The sequence below is a fragment of the Hordeum vulgare genome, chromosome 4H (genome assembly GCF_904849725.1).
Source record: "Hordeum vulgare subsp. vulgare chromosome 4H, MorexV3_pseudomolecules_assembly, whole genome shotgun sequence".
NCBI classification, from domain to species: domain Eukaryota; kingdom Viridiplantae; phylum Streptophyta; class Magnoliopsida; order Poales; family Poaceae; genus Hordeum; species Hordeum vulgare.
In genome coordinates this window covers 408622392-408648990 of record NC_058521.1, presented here as the reverse complement: position 1 = coordinate 408648990, position 26599 = coordinate 408622392, and the positions used below count along the sequence as shown (strand labels likewise).

Sequence of the window (26599 nt, the reverse complement as noted above, 5' to 3'; positions counted from 1 at the left end):
AAAGGCGCTTCACTCCCCGGCAACGGTGCCAGAAAAGAGTCTTCATGACCCACAAGTATAGGGGATCAATCGTAGTCCTTTCGATAAGTAAGAGTGTCGAACCCAACGAGGAGCAAAAGGCTCTGATAAACAATTTTCAGCAAGGTAATAACTGCAAGCACTGAAAGCAGCGGTAACAAGTGATGGTGTAGCAAGGTGAAAAGTAACAAGTAACAAGTAGTAGCAACAGTGCAGAAAAGTGGCTGAATCCCTTTTGTAGCAAGGGACAAGCCTGAACAAAGTCTTATAGGAGGAAAAACGCTCCCGAGGACACACGGGAATTTCTGTCATGCTAGTTTCATCATGTTCACGTGATTCGCGTTCGGTACTTTGATAGTTTGATATGTGGGTGGACCGGCTCTTGGGTACTGCCCTTACTTGGACAAGCATACCACTTATGATTAACCCCTCTCGCAAGCATCCGCAACTACGAAAGAAGAATTAAGACAACGTCTAACCATAGCATTAAACTAGTGGATCCAAATCAGCCCCTTATGAAGCAACGCATAGACTGGGGTTTAAGCTTTTGTCACTCTAGCAACCCATCATCTACTTACTACTCCCCAATGCCTTCCTCTAGGCCCAAATATGGTGAAGTGTTATGTAGTCGACGTTCACATAACACCACTAGAGGAAAAGACAACATACAACATATCAAAATACCGAACGAATACCAAATTCACATGACTATTATCAGCATGACTTATCCCATGTCCTCAGGAACAAAAGTAACTACTCACAAAGCATAATCATAATCATGATCAGAGGTGTAATGAGTAGCATCAAGGATCTGAACATAAACTCTTCCACCAAGTAATCCAACTAGCATCAACTACAAAGAGTAATCAACACTACTAGCAACCTTACAAGTGCCAATCGGAGTCGCGAGACGGAGATTGTTCACAAGAGATGAACTACGGTTTGGAGAGGAGATGGTGCTGATGAAGATGTTGATGGAGATGACTCCCCTCTGACGATTTCCCCCTCCGGGAGGGAAGTTTCCCCGGCAGGATTGTCCTGTCGGAGTGTTGGTGATGACGATGGCGACGATTTCCCCCTCCGGGAGGGAAGTTTCCCTGGCAGGATCGTCCTGTCGGAGCTCTAGATTGGATATGCTCAAGTTTCGCCTCGTGGCGGCGGAGAATCCACGAAAAAGCTCCACCCTGATTTTTCTGGAACGAAACCCTTCATATAGCAAAAGAGGGGGGCCAGTGGGCCCTCAGGGTACCCACAAGCCCTGTAGCCGCCCCCAGGGGGGCGGCGGCTACCAGGCTTGTGGGGCCCTGGTAGCTCCCCTCTTGTACTTCTTTCGCCCAGTATTTTTATATATTTCCAAAAAATTCCACGTTGATTTTCAGGGCAATTGGAGTTGTGCAGAATAGAGGACTCAGACTTGCTCCTTTTCCAGTCCAGAATTCCAGCTGCCGGTATTCTCCCTCTTCAAATAAACCTTGCAAAATAAGAGAGAAAAGGCATAAGTATGGTACCACGAGGTAATATAACAGCCCATAAAGCGATAAATATCAACATGAAAGCATGATGCAAAATGGACGTATCAATATCCCACCTATGAATTCTCGAAATATCTGGTCATGCAATATGGTACACGGATACAAGGAGTAATATTCACACAACTCCTATACTAACCTGTCCAATGTATCACATCCGTCAACACATAACCAGAATCTTGGACCTTCATCTACCACAGACCCTCGTGATCTCAACGATACAAAGTATGGCAGTACTCCCGAACAATCTGCACTAGTACTAGGGACATCGGGGCTATCTCGCCACTACTAGTATTGAAGCAATTACGAGCATCCTACATTCCGGGATAATCAGAAATCTGAATGATGGCGATGTGCAAAAGAATCCCCTGGAGCTCAACTCCCCGGAAGAAATCAAGGCACACAGGAGGCACCAAGACAGAACTCCGTCACATCGATATCATATAGATTTCAAAATACCCGCGTGATCCTAAAAAAAATTGAGCGAGAAGAGGAGTAGAATTAAGATTTCCTAAGTCGGGAACCTCACCAGAGCATGGAAGAGGAGAAAAAAGAATCCTACTCTCTGATATAACTAAGACTCAAAACATTTTACTAGACTCGACTCAGCCAAGTACGATCACACAAAGGCTCCTATGGTCGTAAGGCTCTGATTACAACTTGTAACGACTAAGATGCGGTACTTTCCGATTTAGGGAACGAGGCCCCAAAATGGAAAGAAGCGCATCTAAGCGTTTCGCAAGCAAGATAAACATAGCACATACATAATAACAGAATGACAAATAGGGAATCGTTTGCCATCTCATAGATAATATCAGAGTTACATCCACACATTTATTCAGACAAGGTAGTTCCACTACGGATTACATAACATGAGAAAAGGCTATGCTACCCTGCATGCTTGCCCACGATCACGACCATGCCTCAGTCTTCTGGATAGTTCACGTACAGGCGGTCGTTCTCCTCATCGTACTGCCACGCCAGCTGCGTGCCATCGGGATCACCTGTGTCGGGCGTACCTGTACCTGTTGGGGTGTTGAAGTAATCTGTGAGCCACACGGACTCAGCAATCTTTGACCTCGGTACCGAAACTAGTCAAGTTATTAGGTGAGGAAGGTTCAGTGTTTAGGTTGCAGCATCCTAAGCTTTTATGGTGGCTAACTTACGTAGAGCAAGTTATTGATGTGGTGGTCTACGCTAGCGGTCGAAGACTAGCTGATCACTAAGTGATCCTGAACACCTACCTACGTCAAACATAACCCCACCGTGTTCCCAATCGAAGAGAGGTCTTGTAAGGGGACAATCACTGTGTGCGCACACGGTTGGCAATTTTCTTAGATTAAGTTCAAGTTGTCTATAACCGGATGTTAATAAATATTCCAAATTGCCACATAACCGCGGGCACGACTTTCTGAAAGATTAAACCCTGCAGGGGTGCTCCAACTAGTCCATCACAAACCGTCACGGGCCGCAAAGTAATCCTCTATCACGAAACTCGTGATCTCGTCGGGTTCCTTAGAGGAAAACCTCAACTCTGGGGAGAACCAAAGCTTCACCGGGATTCCTATACGCAAGATATATCGCTAAGGTAAGACAAGACTAGCAGGACCTCCCGTCGTGTCGACGACCCCAATAAGAGCCACATATCTCAGTCTCACGACACGACGAATGAGCACAGCGTACAGTAGCCTGATAGACATCTCCCTAGTTGCCCCGGGTTGGCCCTGCACACGACTCTAGTTTGGGCCAACACTCATGAGGAGCACTGGCCCGGGTTGTTGATTAATTCCTCGGGGTAGCTATTCCCTATGCAGATTATTATTAAGTGATTAGCAGATTAAAACCAATGTTGGGTCCTGCCGGACAAGTCTTATCACTATACGATTTATCAAGGGGGTCCCCATAACAACCCCGAACATGTTAGGAGCGATCAGTTATGGAATCAAACACCGGTAGCCGGAAAACTATGGCGGCAATAACGGAACAAAACACCTGGCAAAAGGCTAGGCCTCCCGTCATATACCAAGTATATAGGTGCATTAATTAAATAACAGATTTAACATAATGATAACAAACTCATGTTATCACATGAGACAATTGCACCTGCAACTAGCAACGCTAACATTAGAAGCTGAGCAAGCCTACATAGCCATTCAATATTTGCTAGGAGGGGAAAGTGTTTGGGTTTCATGGCAATATCAGGAGGCAATTATTTCAGTGGTAGGCAGCGAGCATATGACGAAGAAAACATGAATCTAGGCACCACAAGACTAGAGATGGTATCAAGGTCATGTCATCTTGCATGTGATGTCTTCAGCTTGGAACTACTCTTGTTCGTCCTGCACGTACTCTCCTAGATCCACGTACTTGCTCTCCGATCCCGGTGCTACCCAACATAAAAATAGAATCCAATGAACAACAACACCACTTGATGCAACAAACACATGATGCATGAGATGAGAATGAACATGCATCTCTATTCTAGTCACTTGCACATGCATGAGAAGAAACTACAAACTTCTGGATAGAACTTCACCCTAAGATATCTTGACATGCATGAAGATGACCTGAAAAGATGCATGACGCGAAAACAATGCAAAAACATATAAAGAATGTTAAGAACGGAGCTATGGATCAACCGGAAACAACGAAACAAGAAATGGAGTCCTACGGATCCAATCCATCACAAACACACTCCAATGGCATACTACTGGTATTCCCAGGTTGCCAAATCACCAACAAACAAGTCTAGATGGGGTGGTGCAAAGAAACTCACCACACCATCAACTATGCACTCACAAGCATCAAAACAACAAAACTATACATTCTGTCCTAAACACCATCATAGCAGTTTGAGAGCTGCATGCAAAGCACCTACAACCACCCAAATGTGCCAAATAAGATATGTGGCAGAAGCTATTCAAAAGCTCTACAAGCATGAGCAAAAAGATAATCCAAAGGAGTTACACGTAGAAAGATCCACAGCTGCTAACTTGGCCAAAAATATCAGTTTTCAGGGACAGTGAAATTCTCAGATTCTCACTAGTTGTTTATGCGCTGAAGCATTTTGACAGCACCCAAAACAATATCTATAGGAAGTCAAATGGAATGAAAATTGACAGATAGCTAGACAAACTCAAAAGCTCCAACCTTCCAGTTGATCGCAAGGGCTGATTCCCAACACATGAACTTTTGCAAGCACAACTACAAGGGAAGAAAATATCAGCAGAGATTTTCACTAAGCTGAAATTTTCAGCCACATGCCTACTTTGACTAAGCACAACTTGCACATATAAACTCCTAAGCATGAAGCAACACCACCATGCTGTAGAGGGGTTCACCCTCTACTGCCACAACAAGGAATCATCCTCTTGGGCTCATCACATCACATGGAACCAAGCTCTAAACATTGAACAAAACATAAAAATGGCATTCCCAAAAAGTGTTCCAAAGTGGAATCTGATTCCACCAATGGATTCCTGGGATGATTCTACCCCAAAAACATATATAATACCTAGGTACTTGCATAGAACAAATGGGCACAAGGCTAAGAAGAAAATCTACATGGAATCACATGATGCAAATAGTGCCATATTACATGTGCTACACACTAGCTCATCACCTACACATGCATTGCACACACTCACAACTCCAATGGTGACATGAGGGTTTAGATCTCATGTATGTGTGCCATAGCACATCACCATACACACCACATACACCAAGCATACATAAGCTAGCACCTACACATGCTATCATCTAAAGCACACACTTACTTACACCACTATCACTAACACACACACATACAAGCTTTCACACAAGTGCTCACTAAGGCTATGCCATGCCTTGGGCATGTGGGTGTCACCACACACATGCACACACACACACAACTCCACATGCTAGTGAGCTCACCCTCACACATGCATGAACAACCTACATCAACACATGCACTTGGGTGCTTGCACCACACAAGCACACACCTCACATCAACTACACCAACATGTGGGTACTTGCACCACACAAGCACACACTCATGGGAGTTCCACCTCACAAATACACATGCACACACTACATGATCACCTACACACACACAAGCATAAGCACAAACATAAGCATACCAAACTACTCATGCACTCTAACTAAAACAAGAGAAAAACCCACTGGTTGGGAGGCAAAAAATACCACACATGTCCTAGCACACTACAACAGCTATCATAGCAATCAAATGAAAAACAGCAAAAGGAAATAGGCAAAAAATAGAAGGGATTGGGGGGAATCGAACCCAGGTGCCCCTGGTTCACCACCAGCACTAGCACCACTCGGCTAGCAGCCTTGGCTTGACAAAACAGAGGAGACATACAGGGTGAGCTATCCTCTTGCTGCTACTGTGCCGAAATAAAACACAAAAAGGGCGCCGCGGGGACTCGAACCCACGACCTGCGCCAGGTAAAACACACTGCTACCGCTGCGCTGCGCTTTCGAAGGTTAACAGAGAGGGGGACTCTGCTCTTTTGAGCAACCCCCTGTGGATCTACCTCTGCTCGACGGTGGCCGGAACATGGGAAGCACAATGCCGGTGGTCTACTTCAAATTGAGCTACGACTCATCGATCGAAGGGAAAAGGACCTCCCACGGTTCCATTTCTACTCTAAGCTCGACGAGAGGAGGCCTACAGCTACTCGGCAACGTGCACGGCGGCGCTGGCGACAGAAAGAGGAACGGCGGCACGGCTACGGTTCCTACGCTGGATCTGCCGACAGGGAAGGGGGAGGAAGGTTCGTGCTCACCCACTAGACGAGGACGCCGAGCCTGCCGGAGAGGAAGAAGGGGAAGTAGTGGAAGAAGCCGAGGCGGAGGGGATCGTCGGAGAGTGTAAGTGCATCTAGTGCCCCTTAGTGATTTTGGTGGTTTGAAGACTTATAGGTTAAGTATCTAATGTGTTCTTGAGTGTACACATGATCTATAAGTCGCTAAGGAGTTTGAAATAATCGATGAATATCGACCCCTAAAAATGTATATCTTCGGTTGAAGAAATTGGTCTGAAGCTGAAGAATTGAATCACGAAGAATTTGCGATGAAATTGATATTCCTCATGAAGATATTGAAATTGAGGAATTCGGTGTGTCATGAAGAAAATCAATCTGAAGATTTTGAAGGATGAAGATTTATCCTTTCTATTTATTTTATTCACACTTCAGTAATAGGAACACCGTACTGTTAAAGGGGGTCAAGGTAACACATTGGAATGAATTTCCTCATGATGCTCAACCCAAGCCTAATCCTACCAAAAGCCTCAAGTGAGGAATATGAGAGACATGAGGACTCTCACAGTTGAGGGTCCCGACCGTTATCGATAGCCACGCCACATCATTGGTCTTATCCACACCAACGGTCGTATTATTTAAGGGCATTAATGTCAAATCATGTCGGGATGCTCCTAGGCTATAAATAGCCGCCCCCCACAACCATTAGCTGGTTGGCTGCTCCGTTAGAAACTGACACTTGTCATAAGAGCAACCCAAATTCCTCAGAGCCTTCGAGAGTAATTCATCAGTGAGGAAATACCCCAAACACCAAACCACAAACCGAAACCAAGTGATTGAGCATCACTGAAGAAGTTGTTCCCGTGTGGGACTGAAGCCTTTTACCTTTGAGGACTGTGCATCCTCCAGACGGTTAGGCGTCATGGTCTAGAGCAATCCAGCAGTCAATTGTGGATCGCCAGGTGACCAAGTTTGTGAGGGTTTCGAAGTATGCCCTGAAGACTTACCACGAGTGTTGGGCGAGGAATGTGTGTTCTTAGTCCAAGGAGAATACGGTAGGGACTGTGTGTCCCGGGACTGTGTGTCCTTTGGTTTCAATACCAAGCCGCTCCAAACCAGATGTACAACTGTCACAACAGATGGAACTGGGTCATCAACCACTGTCTTCACTGTGAAACGGGTTCTATTTCCTCAACTCTTTATATTCCTGAGATTGTGTGTTGATGATTTTCACTGTCACTGTTTGAAGAATCTGCTGAAGACTTTCTCTGAAATTCCTCAACCCCAAATTCTTCACGCAAGTTAATCCTCATCTATTTTCTCAGTGCCTGCATACTGTGCAAACTGTTTTCATATTCTTCATCCTGAAAAATTGTTGTAGTGAAACTTTGCACTCCTGATCCTTCACTGTTTCCGCTGTAAGTTAGTCATCAGTGAGGAATTTCCTCAATAGGAATTTCCTCAGTGATGAAATTCTAAAAATCTCCTATTCACCCCCCCTCTAGTCGATATAACGCACTTTCAATTGGTATCAGAGCAAGGTACTCCCTTGTTCTGTGTGATTTTGGTTTAACCACCTGGAGATTTAGTTATGTCGACTGCAGGCATGATTAAGGTTACTGCAGCATGTCCTACTTTCGAAGGAAAGGACTTTCCCTTCTGGAAGACCAAGATGCACATGCATCTACAAGCTATTGACAATGATCTCTGGTATATTGTGGAACATGGCATCCCCATCATCTCTGCTTCTATCTCTGCTGTTGATGTGAAGAAATTCAAGCAACTTGATTCTCAAGTGAAGAATGTCATCTATGGCCATCTGAGCAAAGGCCAGTATGGCAGAGTGAGTGCTTTGGGCTCAGCGAAACTTATCTGGCAAAGGGTGTCCAAAGTTAATGAAGGAGTATCAACCCAGCGTGATTCTCGTGTTGATGTTCTTCGCAATCTCTTCAATCGCTTCAAGAGGTTTGACAATGAAAGCTGCCAAGATACCTTTGATCGCCTCACTGATATATCAAATGAACTGCAAGCACTCGGAGCTCGAGACATTACTGATCACGAAGTTGTGAAGAAACTGCTAAGATCTTTGGATTCTTCATTTGATACTTTAGTTCTGATGATTCAAGAAAGACCAGACTACAAGATGCTTGATCCAGCTGATATACTCGAAAGACTCAATACTCATGAATTCCAACAAGAAGAAAAGAGAGATCTATATGGACCAAGCTATTCTAGACCACGTGCACTGAAGGCCAAAGCAATTTCCTCATCTGAAGAAGAAGACTCGGATGGTAGCATTGGTGATCCTGAAGAATTTGGACACGAGCTTGAAATGCTCGTGAGGAAATTCCAGAGGTTTACACGACGTGGCCAGTTCGGTAAATCTTCAAGAAGAGATATGAGGAAATCAGAATATTCATCTGAGGACTACAAGAAAAGAACCTGCCACAAATGCAAGAAATTAGGTCACTACATTGTTGATTGTCCTCGTTGGGGAAAGTAATCAAAGAAGAAGAAATACAAGGATGAAAGTTCTGATGACTCGATGAAAAAGAAGAAACCTTCAAAATCTTCATCATCAAAGTCCTCATCGCACAAGAAGACTAGTTTCAGAAAGGCTCGGGCACTTATTGGCAAGGAAATGGATTCCGAGGCAGAATCCGAGGAATGTGATGAAGAGGAGGGTTCTGATGAAGACTCAGAATCCAGACAGGCTAGTCTTGCACTTGCAACCACATTCGTCAGCAAGTCAATCTTCAACCTTGAAGAAAATGATAACACCATCCACACTGATGACTATGTTGATGACTTCGCTCCAACCTATTGCTTCATGGCAAAAGGTTCAAATGTACCGAATGATGCTTCCTCCTCTGATTCAAGTGACTGTGAACTTGATGATTATAAAAAGCCCAGTTACAGTAAACTTGCTCTCATTGCCACTAAACAACAAACTGCCTTGGAAAAGCTTCAAAAACTGCTAGATAGAAGCGATGATCTGTTGAATGATGAAATGAATCTTACCCAAATCCTCGCTGAAGATATGAAAAGTCTTCAGTCCAGATTTGATAATCTTCAAGATCGTCATGATACACTCCTCACTGATCATGAGAATCTTTCCTATGAATTTCTTCAAAGGAAGCTTGATCTAGAGAAGTTGAGGATTTCTCATGATGATCTTCGTATGGAAAATGATTCATTACTAGCTCAACAGATTAGCGTTGCTCAAGCTGAATTCATTCCTCCATGTCTTAAATGCATTGAACGCGAAACTGCTAATTCTTCACCAGAATCGCCAGGTGACCAAGTTTGTGAGGGTTTGGAAGTCTGCCCTGAAGACTTACCACGAGTGTTGGGCGAGGACTGTGTGTTCTTAGTCCAAGGAGAATACGGTAGGGATTGTGTGTCCCGGGACTATGTGTCCTTTGGTTTCAATACCAAGCCGCTCCAAACCAGATGTACAACTATCACAGCAGTTGGAACTGGGTCATCAACCACTGTCTTTACTGTGAAACGGGTTCTATTTCCTCAACTCTTTATATTCCTCAGATTGTGTGTTGATGATTTTCACTGTCACTGCTTGAAGAATTTGCTGCCTCAACCCCAAATTCTTCATGCAAGTTAATTCTCATCTGTTTTCTGCGTGCCTGCATACTGTGCAAACTGTTTTCATATTCTTCATCCTGAAAAACTGCTGTAGTGAAACTTTGCACTCCTGGTCCTTTACTGTTTCCGCTGTACGTTAGTCATCAGTGAGGAATTTCCTCAATAGGAATTTCCTCAGTGATTAAATTCTAAAAATCTCCTATTCACCCCCCCCTCTAGTCGATATAACGCACTTCCAAAGAGGAAGAAGCCCGTCGTTGAAGTAGGGGAAGCAGACCCGATCTGCACCTCCTAGCTGCGAGAACGGATCCCCTTGAGGTCCCGGTGCTTGCTGAAGACTTGGAGAGGAAGCAGGGGCACGACAACGATGGCGAGGAGCTCCTCAAGGTACGACCATGGCGGAGGAGGGGCTCGCTTGCCCGTTGTCGACGATGGAGAGGGAGGAGGAAGATGGGGAAAGAAGTGGCGGCGGCTAGGGAGGAACCCTAGGCCACTGCACGGACGCCCACGTTAAATAGAGGGGTGAGGGAGCCACCTCGACGTCCGTGAGATGGCGTCGCTCTCTGTCTTGCCTCTCTCTCTAGAGAAACTGACGGAAGGAGGGAGGAGGAAGACGCCGTCTACAGAAGCAGGAAGGGAGTGGGCTGCGCTAGCGAGGAGCTACTAGGCCAGCGAGGAGGAGAAGGCCCGCTCGATGGCACCAGGTAAGAAAAAGAAAACCCACTGGGGTTTTCTATTTTAAAACAAACAGAGACAAAAAAATAAAACACAAGTAACACTGTTGAGCCTAAAAATAAAACAAAAATGCCCTGGTCATAAGGGAATTATGACCTATTTGAATAAAATGAAAAAGGAGTTTTTGGAGCTATTATATATTTACAAAACAGAATTAATTAATCTGTTTTGTGAATATTTACCCCACTCAAACAAAGTCTAAAATCACAAAAGACCCAGCACCACATCCACCACAAATCAACTAAAACATGAACATTTTTGAATCAGGGATGGAGCAAGTGAATCTTGAGCTTTGAGAAAATAGAGAGGGGGGTTTTGAAACCTAGCATAGTTGCACCCTACTTACAAATGCACCACTCCACATCACTTCACATAGAACCACATATCATCACACATCATCACATGTCATACCACATACATGGATTCACAAAGGCAACAAACACAAAGAGGCATGGATGAATGGATGCATGAATGCAAAGGAAAACAAGGCATGCACATGAAATACCACATGGAAGATAACTCTCATTGCACTGACATGATGGACCCACATACAAGAAGGTTCCAAATAAGGCAAGTTACACTCTGGGCCATTACAACTCCATATCTTACGGGTTTGTGAGTAGTTTGCGAAGAAATTTGACCATGCGTCCAGATGGTTCGTCATTCATGGGAGTGGCTGTTGGAAATATGCCCTAGAGGCAATAATAAATTAGTTATTATTATATTTCTTTGTTCATGATAATCGTTTATTATCCATGCTACAATTGTATTGATTGGGAACATAGTGCATGTGTGGATACATAGACAAAACACTGTCCCTAGTAAGCCTCTAGTTGACTAGCTCGTTGATCAAAGATGGTCAAGGTTTCCTGACCATAGGCAAGTGTTGTCACTTGATAACGGGATCACATCATTAGGAGAATCATGTGATGGACTAGACCCAAACTAATAGACGTAGCATGTTGATCGTGTCATTTTGTTGCTACTGTTTTCTGCGTGTCATGTATTTGTTCCTATGACCATGAGATCATATAACTCACTAACATCGGAGGGATGCTTTGTGTGTATCAAACGTCGCAACGTAACTGGGTGACTATAAAGATGCTCTACAGGTATCTCCGAAGGTGTTCGTTGAGTTAGTATGGATCGAGACTGGGATTTGTCACTCCGTGTGACGGAGAGGTATCTCGGGGCCCACTCGGTAATACAACATCACACACAAGCCTTGCAAGCAATGTGACTTAGTGTAAGTTGCGGGATCTTGTATTACGGAACGAGTAAAGAGACTTTCCGGTAAACGAGATTGAAATAGGTATGCGGATACTGACGATCGAATCTCGGGCAAGTAACATACCGAAGGACAAAGGGAATGATTTCGGGATTATATGAATCCTTGGCACTGAGGTTCAAACGGTAAGATCTTCGTAGAATATGTGGGATCCAATATGGGCATCCAGGTCCCGCTATTGGATATTGACCGAGGAGTCACTCGGGTCATGTCTGCATAGTTCTCGAACCCGCAGGGTCTGCACACTTAAGGTTCAACGTTGTTTTATGCGTATTTGAGTTATATGGTTGGTTACCAAATGTTGTTCGGAGTCTCGGATGAGATCACGGACGTCACGAGGGTTTCCGTAATGGTCCAGAAACGAAGATTGATATATAGGATGACCTCATTTGATTACCGGAAGGTTTTCGGAGTTACCGGGAATGTACCGGGAATGACGAATGGGTTCCGGGTGTTCACCGGGGGGGGGGGGGGGGCAACCCACCCCGGGGAAGCCCATAGGCCTTGGGGGTGGCGGACCAGCCCTTAGTGGTCTGGTGGGACAGCCCAAGAAGGCCCTATGCGCCATAGGAAGAAAATCAAAGAGACAAGAAAAAAAGGAGGAGGTGGGAAAGGGAAGAAGGACTCCACCTTCCAAACCAAGTTGGATTCGGTTTGGAAGGGGAGACCTTCCCCCCCTTTGGCTCGGCCGACCCCCTTGGGGCTCCTTGAGCCCCAAGGCAAGGCCCCCCTCTCCCACCTATATATACGGAGGTTTTAGGGCTGATTTGAGATGACTTTTCCACGGCAGCCCGACCACATACCTCCACGGTTTTTCCTCTAGATCGCGTTTCTGCGGAGCTCGGGCGGAGCCCTGCTGAGATTAGATCACCACCAACCTCCGGAGCGCCATCACGCTGCCGGAGAACTCATCTACCTCTCCGTCTCTCTTGCTGGATCAAGAAGGCCGAGATCATCGTCGAGCTGTACGTGTGTTGAACGCGGAGGTGCCGTCCGTTCGGCACTAGATCGTGGGACTGATCGCGGGACGGTTCGTGGGGCGGATCGAGGGACGTGAGGATGTTCCACTACATCAACCGCGTTCACTAACGCTTCTGCTGTGCGATCTACAAGGGTACGTAGATCGGAAATCCCCTCACGTAGATAGACATCACCATGATAGGTCTTCGTGCGCGTAGGAAAATTTTTGTTTCCCATGCAACGTTCCCCAACAGTGGCAACATTCCTATGTAAGAGGAATATGTGTTCAACATGCTTGGGGTCCCTTGGGGTGGCACGTACATACTCTACAAGGTGGGCCAAGGAGATTTTGTTTTCTCATATGTTCCCATGCTTGGATAAATTGCCCCTCACTACTGCTCTCGGTGACACGATTGGCAAAATGAAAGCCCATGGTGTGGATTTCTAGAGAAAGCTTTTAATGTTTTTGGTGTCTTCTGTCTTTGCGTCGTCCACTTCGACGCGAGCTAACAACACATGCATCCCAATCTTGGTATGCAACTTCACCTTTTCTTTCCACGCTATTCTTAATAAGTTCATTGTTGATTCTTCAATAATGCCTTTTGGCATTGTCTTACCTGTCCTGTCCGTTTGACTTCTTTCTCAAGAGAATATAAAGGACGTGAAGAACATGAACATGTGCAAGTTCATTGCTCAGTTTCTTAATGATAATTTTGCTAAAAAGAGATACAATAATGGTTGTTGTCTTCACCTCATAGAAAGCTTACCTACTTTATCCATTTTTTGTTTCTCATCAATGCACATCCCCTTTGTGCCCCCTATGTCGCCTTTTGTGTCTCATTTTTATCCCCTTTTCTCCAACTTATGTATGTTGATAGACTTGATATCAACAAAGTCAAAATTACTATGGTTGGTGGTCGGTCGCCTGCTCACATGTTCGTTGTAGCTACTTGATCTCACGAGGCCACCAAAACTATTTTCTCGACACAAGGAAGATTGACGAGTCTTTTGGCAAGCCGCATGTTAGTTTAGTGGATGAATTTTTTTACAATCTCGATGACATTGTTCAGGTAACTTGTGACATTTTTCATGCAATCTCGATATCCACTGAACATTTTTCATGCAACCATGGGCTTCACCAAGATTTTTCATGCAATCAATATAATGTCTGATTCTAATCCATATATTTCTTTTTACCACCAATGGGTCCCCTCCATCTTTTTGCACTTAGATGTCGGCTCGAGATGAAGACAATCAATGGCCTTTATATGTTTGATTTAGATTTAGTAGAGATGTAAATCAGATCTTGTTTAATTGTGTTTAAGCTCTACGGTCTAAAGTTTTAATATAAATGGACTTTATATGAAGACCGTAATTTTTTCTATGCATATGTAGGTGCTAACTAATATATTGATTTTTCTATGCATATGTAGGTGTTGGTCATGAGGATATATTCACTGTGGCTGTGAATTATGATGGGGTTTTCATTGGAGAAGGCACAAACGAGTCTTACATCAATGGACGAATGGCATGGTTTGATTACTGTGATAGAGGGTATTGGTGGTTAAGCAGTATTCAAGACATGCTATGGAATTTGGGCTTTGATATTTCTCGAGCTGCAAGGGTCTTTTGGTGCTTGCCCGGATTTGAGATGATGCACCTTGGCCTGAGAGAAATCAAATCATGTGAAGATACAAATGACATGTCAAATGCGGTAGCGCTTGGCAATAAGTTATTGTGCCTCTATGTTGATACTGACAACAACATTGAGCAAAGCTAGGAAGTTGGTCTCGTTGAAGATGATGTACTTAGGTTCCCTAGGGTTGAGTTGCCACCTATCACTAGTCCAATGAAACCAGACTTACACAACTCAAATAGTATTGCAGATAGGGCTAAAAGTCACAAAAAGAAGTCACCATTTGATAAAGATTATGACACAGATTCAGAGTCAGATGATGAGGACTATGTTCCAGAGCTTGTGGACAGTGACTACCATATACTAGATCATGGATGGCGCGCGTTGCTGTGCCCATCCATTTCTTCGATATAATAATAGAAATTATGAGGAGACATGGAAGATGAAGTTTAATTTGCATGAACATGTTTCTTGAGGGTATTTTGTGTTAGCTCAAAAAATAAAAGTAGTGAAACCATATTGGGGCTTGATATTAGTTTTATAAGTCATTTCAAAATGTTTGAAGCAAAAATGTTAAAGCGTTGGAACCGGATATCAATATCAGGTACAATACTAAAACTACTTATGCCCGCAAGATGAAGACACTTGAAGAAAGAGTAGAAACATCATGAGAGGTCTTGGCTCAAACCCACTTCGTCGTCCTAAGAAAGCAAAGTTAGGACATCAGCCCAATATCATAGAGTTTGAAACATCACAAATGATATATGATAAAAAAATAAATATAATAATAATGCTTCATTGATAAAAATATCAAAATTAAATAGTTTATATTCATTTCACGGGGTATTGAATAGTTTGAGAAAACTTGCAGGGAGGGAACACAGATATTCCAGTGTTGCTCCTTCTTTCCATGACATTATTTCCAAAGGATTTTATTAACGCACAAAATAATAATCCCTCGGTATCTTATATGGCAACCCAAGCACAAAATAATCTATGGATGCCAATGATAGAATGAGCTATTCTAGACCTGAATGAGAAAACTATGAATTAGTCAGTCCTTGAGGAACTACTTCAACTCCAAAATTTAGAAATATGTAAAGAAAGTCATCCATATATTAATTCAATAATAATGATCTGCAGCCTCGTTGGACTTACGTCAAACAACTTGTGTACACAAATTTAAAAGCTGCAAAAATTGAACTGCAGTGGCATACATTGTTGAACATAAATCTGAATGGTTATGGATTCAATATGAAGTGGGAAATCCTTTTCGTCGATGCCCTACAAAATTCTTAAGATTAAATGAATTAGATTAGAGAAAATATGGTATGGGGATTTATGTATCTTGCTATGTTGATGCTAAAGATAGATGAGATGCATCGTGTGATGACTTTCCAAGGGCTTCCAAGGGCAGAGACCAATCATGATGTAGTTTGTGTGGTATATATTAAGGTCACCATACATGTTCAACAACGGAATTGCAACAGACGGCGAGCTCATCGACTGCACTCAGTGCTCACAATGTGCAGCTCACGCTTCTTGTTGGCCTAATAGTAAAATACCTTACCAAAGAAGAGGAAAAAATATATTATAGAATGGAGATGTAGCTCACACCTAATAGCTAAGGTATGTGTCGGCCTTGCCACTCTCCTACATACTACATTATACAGTGGTCAGGAAATTCATCTTCTCTTAGCACTCCATGTTAACTAACCTGATTGCCATTGCAAATAGTTAACTCATCAATATCTCTTCCAATAAAATTCTAGAACCAGCCTCGAAAAGTCCCCAAACAATATCACATAACCTGCAGCAAAAAGAGAAACGATAAAACAGATTTAGGATGAGTAGGACTGATTAGATGGAATAGGTAACAGGAGGAAAAATAGATGCAGACATAGCAGACTCGTGGAGAAGCATGGCCAGTTGACATGGTATTGAGGGACGGACATAGCTTATATACATAGCAGAACAAAATTGTACCGCACCTCCACCATCCCTCACCATGGCTCCCTCTACTGCCATAAATTGCTATACAAAACACAAGAGTGCTTGACTCCTCGCTTGAAAAACAGCGTATGAACTTCCTTGCATCAGCAGGTGAGACCTTCTCTGCATCGATTGGTGAGCACTGTATGCACAAGTGATCTGAGCAATCATGGGGCATAAAACCATGGACGGTAAAATATGAGAGGATTATGTGTGGAGTAATTACCTGCTCAGAAGCCATATGAGATTATGAGTTGCTGAAGTAAAAAATATGAAAAATTCGATTAAAAATCTCAAAGATATGCCCATGTCAATTGATTACAACCGGCATATATGTCACCTATATGCACAAGTTGGATTGAGAGGAAATCGGTATAACGTAATTATTTGGTGGAAGAAGGAAACCTACATGAACTGGGGAAGGAAGTATAGGGGACCTAGTCACCTAGCCGAGCATCATGCTGAAGGATGTTTTGTTGCGGGAGTGGAAAGGATGTGTGAAGAGTTGTAGGGAAGGACTTATTTGTACCGTGAGGCAGCGGAAAGGATAGGACATCCCCCGCCATGAATTTGTGTAGAGTAACCGAAGAATTATTATGGCCTTCAAATATGAGCAGAACAGTTTCGGTCAGATGAAGGTCGGCTTGCATCACCCGCATCCCTCCATTTATCTCGCTGATGGATTGGCCTCGCGTCGAATGGATCGAGCGGCCCCCGCCTCATCTAGATCGCGAGCGTGGGCTGGATCCAGAGTAAAATTAAAATTGTTGTAATCTTGCGTATCAATTGATCCTGCAAACACAACAGGAACACAATTTTTGAACAAAAAGAGATCCCAACCATCTGTCTTGTTGAGCAATCTTCAGATCGGAGGAACCAAATGAACGAGGATGAAGAAGATAGGAGCGGAAAGAACACACGGTGGAATTGTTTATACTGCAGATATGCAGGAGCAGAAGGGGCGGACCGATGGCCACTGATGCTCCACGAATTGATGAAACAATGGCGAATTCCTAGCAAACCAACAACACCACGCTGCCACCAGACAATCAATCCATGAAGGCCACTCAGATGGCCGAGGAACAGGGGCGTGAGTGCAGCCACAATTGCCTCCATCGCGTGCTATCTTCTGTTGGGGAAGGCGGAGGGCCAAAGTGGAGGCCGATGGAGATTGGAGAGGAGCCGCCGCCGGGCAAGTCGCCACCATGGTGTCTGAATTGTGGACACGAAAGGGCATCGGTAGGAAGCGAGGAATAACACGACTGAAGCGGAAGTCCGTGTCCCTTCGTGATCCAACTGATGGGCCTTGCTTTCCCTTGCTGCTTGCTAGAAGGGCTACATGGCCCAATCAACCAGAGGCGTCGGAACAAGCCACGGGAGTAGCTGCCCCAAGACAACAGACCCATTTTGTAGGAAAGATGCGCTACATGTGCATCCAACGGACGAAAAGGGCTAGATCAGGATAGTGGACGGCTGAGAAAACTGATTACGTGAGAGGCCTCGGTTTAGGCTCAGTTTTACTGTCCTTATATCAGAAGATGATGATGATTTGTATGATGGTTCTGTTGCAGGTGCACGTGATCTTAAAGGGAAGAAAATTGCAGAAACTGATGAGAAATTAGAACAAGAGGACCTGCAGGTTGCCTGATTCAGATGATGAGGAATTAAGGTTGAAGTTCAAAACATTTGCACCAGAGGACATGTTGAATCCAACTTTCAAAGTGGGCCAGGTGTTTGACTCAGTTAATTTGCTGAGAAGGGCTATCAAAGAGTACAACTGCAAAAATAGAGTGTCTTTGCACATGCCAACAAATGACCAGTAGAGACTTGCTGCTAGGTGTGGGGAAGGTTACCCCTGGTACTTGTGGGCATCTTATGACAATAGAAGCAAGTGCTTCGTGATAAAGAGACTAGTTGATGTGCACACTTGTGCAAAGAAGTGCAAAATCAGTGGTTTTAGTTACAAATTTATCTCAGAGAAGTACATTGAGACAGTTAGAGCAGATGAGAACGTCAGTTTAAAAAAATTAGGAAGGCTAGTGCAGAAGGATTGGTGCATGAAGGTCTCTACATCAAAGCTTGAAAGAGTACGGAAGTTAGCTCAGAACTTAATATATGGAGATGAAGATGCACAATACAACAAGCTCTGGGACTTTGCAAGTGAGCTTAGGAGAGAAAATCCAGGAAGTACTTTCTATCTTGGTGTCAATGGCCAGGGTAGGTTTGAGTAGTGCTATTTCAGCTTTGATGCAGTCAAAAGGGGCTTCATGGAAGGGTGCATGCCAGTGATTTGTCTGGATGGATTCCACCTGAAGACCAACAGTGGGGGTATTTTGTTAACTACTGTTGGAGTTGACCCAAATGACTGCATCTTCCCATTTGCATTTGTTGTTGTGGGCATTGAAGGTACAAACAACTGGGACTGGTTTTATGAGTACTATGAAGAAGGATCTGTTCTTGCTTCATATAGCTGTCAAAGGTGGAATTTAACTGGCATTCCATGCCATCATGCAGTTGCATGTATGAGAGAAGCAAGACTTAATCCACTGGATTTTGTTTTGCTACTCAGTTGGGAGTTACAAAAGGGCTTATGCTCACATGTTGATGCCATTTAGAGACATGACAGAGTGGAACCAGATTGTCAACTGCCCTAACATTGACCCCTCAAAGTATGAAAAGAAAGTTGGGAGGAAAAAGAAGAACAGAAGAAAATAGCCTGAAAAAAAACAAGCAAGAGGGGAGGGGTCAAACTATCAAAGCATGGAGTCATTATTCATTGTAGACACTATGGTCTTGCAGGGCACAACAAAGGTGGATGCAAATCTTATATATCTGGTATGCCACCAAAGAAGCAACCTAGGAAGAGGGGCAAAACAGTGGTAGCTGAGTCAGATGAGGAGACGAAACCTGTGATTACTCAGGTACACTAAAGTAATTTCAGTTTGCCTGTTAATTACAATTATGTTGCTTTTTATGTGTAGTAATTGTAAATATTGTTAGGGTCCAATTCATGGTGATAAGGAGTATATGCTGCAACGACAACTTGAGGAGAGAGCCACATACACAAACTTGGAGGAGACCATGTTGAAAGAGATGATGGACACTGTACGTTCCCAATATTCAGGAATTTATGTAGTTAGAGTACTCGTTTTTGTGTACTGGAAATTATGCCACCACTAAATTATGCCATGACTAAATTGTTGCAGCTCCCACCTCCTAGTCAACCAAGAACTCACCCAGGGCCATTACCAGAAAGTACTTTCATTAGTACCGCAAGAGAATTTGTTGGTTCTGGTCCATCAGTTGGAAGCAGTATTGCCCAAAAAGCACAACAAATGAAGCAAGAGAAATTAAGGCAATTTAAAGAGAGGAAAGAAGCAGAAGTCGTGAAGAAGCTACAACATGCAGAGAAGAAAGCACAAGAGAAGAAGGCTAAAGATACAGAGAAATTACAGAGAAAGAAAGAAACGGCAGAACAGAAGAAGCTTCTAACACAACAAAGAAAGGTACAAATGGCAGAGGAGAAAAGGAAGGCACAAGAGGAGAAGAAAGCTCAAGCAGCAGCAAAGGCAGCTGCTGCAAAAGAAAATAGAATTGATCAAGAAAAGAAAAAAGGTAGCTAAGAGGAGAAGCACTATAAATGGTTCAAGCTGGACTCATGGCTACCCAACGAGCAAGACATCCATGTTTGACATCTTCAAGGATTGATCCTTACTTGCTTATTGTAATTTTCATCTGAGAGTTTTGGATGCTTGTAATGCATTAATTCGTACTTGTAATGCATTGGATCATATGATACTCTTTCTCTTTTCATCATTCTTCTCACAGATTATAAGATAGTTAATATGGACGCATTCTCACATCCCGTCGAAGGGTCTGTCGCGGTCCTTAAAACGATGACATGGCAGCGTACGATGATTAAGACGACGCCATACAAGCAAAATACGAACGAAAACGTCCGTGGTGACCGTATGTGTAGATGGGGAACAAATTTATCAACGCAAACAATACATTTTCTGAATTAAATGACATTTTTGCACGCGGAGAACGATTTCAGTGACTATTGATGAATTTTACTCCTTTAAAAACTCAGAAGAGCCCGCCGATCTGCAGTACTAGTAGAAAGAGCAAAGTCAGGTGGCCCCCTGAAACAGATCCACCTCCTCAGTTGCGTCTTGCGTGGTGGAAGACGAGAACCTCCCAAAGGCCAAAGCCCACCCCATAACCCCTAACCTACTAGGGTTTCGCCGCCATGGGATCCGCCGCCTCCGCCGCCTCCGACGCAGCGCCGCCACCGCCTTCTCCAGCGCAACCACACGGGGCAGCGCCGCCGTATGGGCATGGGCTCGCCGGCATCCTCCCTCCGAAGTCGGATGGGGATGATAAGAAGGAGGAGAAGGTGGACTACCTCAACCTACCTTGCCCCGTGCCGTACGAGGAGATCCAGCGCGAGGCCCTCAGTTCGTCCCTTTCCCCTCTGTTTTTTAGTTTTATTTCGAACTGCCATTTTGTGTGAACTGCTGCAGCATTCCTAAACTTTCACTTGATGTATACGTGTGTGCTCTTGTTGTTGGCTATGAAGTTGCGCCATAATCCTTTCCTTGGTCGCGATTCGGTTGCTTGACGTGGATTATTATCATGTTGCTGTAATCTGTAAGTGTTTTTGTGATGTGCTGTTAGGATCCAAAGCTAGAGTAGCCAAGTTTAATCCATCCGAGATTACGACCAAAGCACTACTTTGATGCAACAGTTGTACTCCAGAACTTGCACAACGTATCCCACTTCTTCTAAAAGGATCCTTAAGCAGAGTAACCTAGTCATGTTGATATATATCATACAGAATTTAGAGTTAACAAAGGGATCATACGGTGCTTAACATAATGTTCACTGTACTTCTCTAGATATCATCGTTAGCTAGTGTAACATAGTGTTATGATTTAGGGAATGAAGCAATATCTCAATAATTCATGCCTCTACTATCCAAAATTTATTCCTTTTGTTCAAGAATGTATGACGCTTTGCACATGGATATGGTCTGTCTCAGACTTTCAACTTCGACAGTTAGTTTTTATGACAGGTAGGTAAAAAACTGCAAATTGTGAGATTATGAAAATATTTCTGCGAGAAATCTAGTAATAATACAGCTGTGAACAAAGTCAATACCGTAACATTTCCCATCCTCAGTTTAACCTTACTAATTGGCAAGAGAGATGCATTTGATGTGACATTTTGGCCATCATGGGCTTTATTTAGGCCTTCATAATTCTTTGAATATTACATAACTAAATGTGCAATTTTAAACTTGTAAGTGAAGTTAATTGTTTGCTTTGCTCATTTGGTGTTTATCTACCTGGCTACCTGCTTGCTGTATATGCAGTTTGGCTCTTGATCTTTCTTTCATGGGATTTACTGACATGCTCAATTTGCAGTGTCTTTGAAGCCTGAACTTTTTGAAGGTTTGAGGTTTGATTTTACAAAGATGTTAACCCAGAAGTTTGCTCTTAGCCATAGGTGAGACAAATGCAAAATGTTGGTGATACTTCTTTTTTGTCTTATTTATGATGTATGCCGACAACTTATTTCTGATATCTTCAACAGTGTCCTTATGGGCTCCCTGGAAGTTCCATCTCAGTCAGCTGATGTTATAAAAGTCCCAACATCACAGTATGAATTTGGTGCCAACTTTTTAGATCCAAAGGTTTGTTGTCGTCGCATTTGATATTATTCTGTGGCATCTCGTATTTATGAACTCTGTTTTTAACTCTCTATGGAATTTTCCTTAGTTAATGCTTATCGGAAGGTTGATGACTGATGGAAGGCTGAATGCTCGTGTGAAATGTGATCTGACAGAGAATCTCGCGCTGAAAATAAATGCGCAGGTAGTTGAATCTGATATTTTTCTGTTTGATTACTTCTATTTTACTCTTTTTTTGGCTGATGGTTTCCTGTTTTTCAGCTTACTAGCGAGCCTCATTACTCTCAAGGGATGTTCAACTTTGACTACAAGGTAAGCTATATGTGTGTTTCAAGCATATATGTGCTCTTATTTTGTGCTTCTATCCAGCTACTACCTTCTGTTAACACTTTACACATTTATATAGGGCACAGACTACCGAGCACAGTTTCAAATTGGAAATAATGCGTTCTATGGGGCAAATTATATCCAGGTAAAGATCATTGTGTCCTAGTTTGGCTTAACGTCGTCATACTCTACTTGTATCACCCAATGGAAACAAAAAAGGAATACAAGTATATTTGGGCTTCTCTGTAGTTGTCTATTTGTTCCTTGACTGTTTAAATTCTGCAGAGAAGTTCATGGATTTCTGTTGATGTGTTTATATTCAGTTTTTGCCCTTTGCTATCTTTTGAGCATCTTTTATACTCCCTCCGTCCGGAAATACTTGTCCTAGAAATGGATATAATGGATGTATCTATAACTAAAATAAGTCTAGATACATTCATCTTTAGGACAAGTATTTCCGGACGGAGGGAGTATCTTGTTCCCTGACCATGTGTTATCTGGTTAATGTTGTGGTTCTGTTGAACCTTGAGCTTGAAACAAACTACACTTTCGTATAACAGGCTATAGAATATTGCAGTATTAAGTTTGTTGAGAATTAAAAAAATAACTTGGCTACTGTAAGATTTATGCATTTTTTGCTATCTGATATCTGATGGAAATACATCAATAATTTGTACCTGTGATGTTTACATTTTTCAGTGTTCCACTGTAAGATTTGTGCATTTTGTTGCTTTCTACTAGGATCACAGCAATAATTTGTAGTAGTGATGTTTACATTTTTCAATGGACTCAACTTATGCTTAGAATCGGCTCTAAACTTTGTTAGGGGCAAACATATTTTACATTAATTACTAAATAACTTTGCTGCACATATGAGAGTTGGTTTGTGATGAAGTGGGCAAGTACATGTTCTTTATCTACTCTTTGTGTTCACAACGTGATATTCTGGTGATTAACAATTTTTCGGTGTTCCAGAGTGTTACGCCAAATTTGTCGATGGGAACAGAGATATTCTGGCTTGGTCAGCAAAGGAAGTCAGGAATTGGATTTAATTCTCGCTACAATACAGATAAAATGGTAAGGAACTTCATAAGTCTTTGCTGTTTGGATGGCGCCTAGGTTGAACTTTTGCATGAGAGACTTAAGTTTACTAGCCCGTCCATTTATTGTTGGTATAAAGGGTTAATTTGGGGAGGGATTTGAAGAAATCTCACTTTTTTGTTTGGCTTTGACAAAATCCCATGCCTTTATGTCGCTTGCATGTTGGGTCTGGAGCCACTTGTCAATGACAGAAGGTGTGGTTTTTTCATCAAATCACAAGTAAAATGTGTCAGTTAGTCAAATTTTCAATTCAGATTGTGGTTTGGTTTAATAGTCTATGTTTAACGGAAATGAAGACAGGCTATTTCCATGCACATCTTACCGTATCGAGTAGAAATAAGAGAGCAGAGTTTTTTTCCTTTAATCAATCACTCTAAAAGGCACATTTCTGCCTAGCCGACTAAGCTTTGTTCACATTGCTTGAATATTCACTCATGTTATGTGTAGAGAATCGATTTACTATGAGATATGCATAGCAAATGAAGCTACTATAGGACTGCAGGCTGAACATATCGTTTACGACATTGCAGGTGGGTACTCTACAGGTTGCTAGCACTGGTATTGTTGCGTTAAGTTATGTCCAAAAAGTTTCTGAAAAGGTTAGACACTACTATTACGAACATGAATTATTTGCATGCTATTTTAACCAGGTTCTAACTTGTAAGTATGCCGAAGTGCAGGTGTCTCTTGCTACTGACTTTATGTATAACCACATGTCCAGAGATGTGACTTCCAGTGTTGGTTATGATTATATCCTTAGACAGGTCAGTGTCCATTACAGCACATATGAGTATTTGACATTTTATATTATGTAGCAATGCATTAATTAGCCTTAACTGGGTTATTTATCTGCCTGGTCTTGTTTCTGCCAATGGATATATGCACCAGCAGTATAAAACCATGTACTCTCACCAGTGTGGTGCCGTTTTTTCTGAAATTTCTTTTTGTTAGCTTAAGTTTCTGATCGCATTCTATTACAGTGCCGTCTAAGGGGCAAAATTGACTCAAATGGTGTCGTTGCTGCATACTTGGAGGAGAGACTGAACATGGGTGTCAACTTTCTTCTATCTGCAGAGGTATGACAGCTCCAATGAAATTACGAGCTGTAGTATGCCTGTTCCGATAAAAATGAATGTCCTAATATTTTCTGATTACTATCTTCTGAACTTGTGTTTTGTGTCACAGATTGACCATCCAAAGAAGAACTACAAGTTTGGTTTTGGAATGACTGTAGGAGAGTAGATATGCTCACAGCAATCACTGTGAGAGTACTACAGATGTCTCCTCAGTTCGTTATAAGTGCAGGTTTACCATATGGTCTCGGTTCAAGTGGTCGGGACCTGCAGATTCGCTCCTCAAGCGCTCAGGCTTTTTCGGTGTACTTGCGGCTGTCTCATTTCAGCTGCTTTAGATAGCATGGGCATTTGGGCGTCCATGATTTTTTGTTGAACAAGCTGAAACGTTGTTGTAATAATGTTCTCTTTGGCTGTTGGAGATTTTTTGACCCTTAGGTTCCCAGCAATAGGCTTCTGTGAAATGATTGTCCTCCACAAAGCTACAGATTATACATTGAGAGTTCATTTGCAATCTGGTGTTATGGTGGCTCTCATATCACTTATATCTTCTTAAATGCACGGCTGCCGAGGTCTTTTTTGCTCGAATTGATCTCACATAGGAGTAGTTGCATTCTTTGGGTGCCCGGTCGATCTTGATTCTTACATTACTAGAAGGGCTGGGCGTGTTTCGCTGCATTGTTGGGTTGTCGTAATTCCTTTGCCCCCTTTGTTTCAAAATATGAAGATTACTATTTTCCTTGAAAGTCAAACCTTGTCAAATTTGTAGAGAAATATATCAATATACACTATCAAATTGTATTAGATTTGTCATTAAATGATTTTTCATATTTTATTTAGATTTTATGTAGTACTTTGTATTTATATATTTAGTATTGTGCATGTCAAACTTTGCCTATGTTGTCTCAACATGGTTGGTCCCAAGTCCTGCTAAATGAGGAGGGTTGTGATAGGTTTGGTGAGCCAACGTCAAAACTCACGCACTCTTATAGAGATGGAACCCAAAAGATTTTTGTTGAGGCGTAATCCTCTCAGCGACGCACCATATCGAAATCCAAGTGTGATGTCAAGCTAGCCGAGTCTAGAAGGATTTGCTTAGGTAGCTGGAACGTAGGGTTTCTTACAGGTAAGCTTCGGGAGGTAGTTGATACAACGATGAGGAGAGGCATCGATATCCTTTGCGTCCAAGAGACCAAATGGAGGGGACAGAAGGCGAAGGTAGTGGAGGGTATCGACTTTAAGCTGTGGTACACGGGGACGGTTGCAAAAAGAGATGGAGTAGGCATCTTGATCAGCAGCAAGAGCCTCAAGAATGAAGTGGTAGACGCTAAGTGACGTGGGGACCGGATTATCCTTGTCAAATTGATAGTTGGGGACTTAGTTCTCAACGTTATCAACGCGTATGTTTCACAAGTAGGCATAATGAAAACACCAAGAGGGAGTTCTCGGAAGGCCTGTAGGACATAGTTAGGAGTGTACGGATTGGCGAGAGACTCTTCATAGGAGGAGACCTCAATGGTCACGTGGGCACATCTAACAAACGTTTTGAAGGGGTGCATGGGGGATATGGCTATGGCATGAGGAATCACGAAGGAGAAGATGTCTTAAGCTTTGCGCTAGCCTACGACATGATCATAGCTAACGCCCTTTTTAAGAAGAGAGAATCATATCTAGTGACTTACAGTAGTGGTCAATACTCTAGCCAGATTGATTTCACCCTCTCAAGAAGAGAAGACACGCGTGCGTGCCTAGATTGTAAGGTGATACATGGAGAGAGTGTTGTCCCTGAGCATAAGCTTCTGGTTGCTGACTTCCACTTTCAGATTCGGGTCCAGCGGGACAAGCATGCCCAAGTCGGTAGAACAAAGTGGTGGAAGTT

General features: G+C 42.9%; 1 protein-coding gene across 1 annotated transcript; it reads left to right on the top strand.

The window, feature by feature from the left end:
• The first annotated feature begins 20641 nt into the window (after positions 1-20641).
• On the top strand, positions 20642-25234 carry LOC123448758 (mitochondrial import receptor subunit TOM40-1-like). Its single transcript, XM_045125754.1, has 11 exons — positions 20642-20984; positions 21954-22035; positions 22123-22222; positions 22308-22403; positions 22481-22531; positions 22626-22691; positions 23522-23623; positions 24178-24246; positions 24328-24411; positions 24628-24723; positions 24833-25234. The coding sequence occupies exons 1-11, from the start codon at positions 20777-20779 to the stop codon at positions 24887-24889; spliced, it is 1011 nt and encodes a 336-aa protein (XP_044981689.1). The 5' UTR covers positions 20642-20776; the 3' UTR covers positions 24890-25234.
• The last annotated feature ends 1365 nt before the right edge of the window (positions 25235-26599 follow it).

Bases quoted from the DNA above. Each gene is read 5' to 3' on its own strand.
- LOC123448758 (XM_045125754.1), top strand. From the start codon at position 20,777: ATGGGATCCGCCGCCTCCGCCGCCTCCGACGCAGCGCCGCCACCGCCT. The intron at 22,692-23,521 runs GTAAAGATCATT...TCGGTGTTCCAG, and splicing joins ATGGGGCAAATTATATCCAG to AGTGTTACGCCAAATTTGTC. The intron at 23,624-24,177 runs GTAAGGAACTTC...ACGACATTGCAG, and splicing joins GCTACAATACAGATAAAATG to GTGGGTACTCTACAGGTTGC.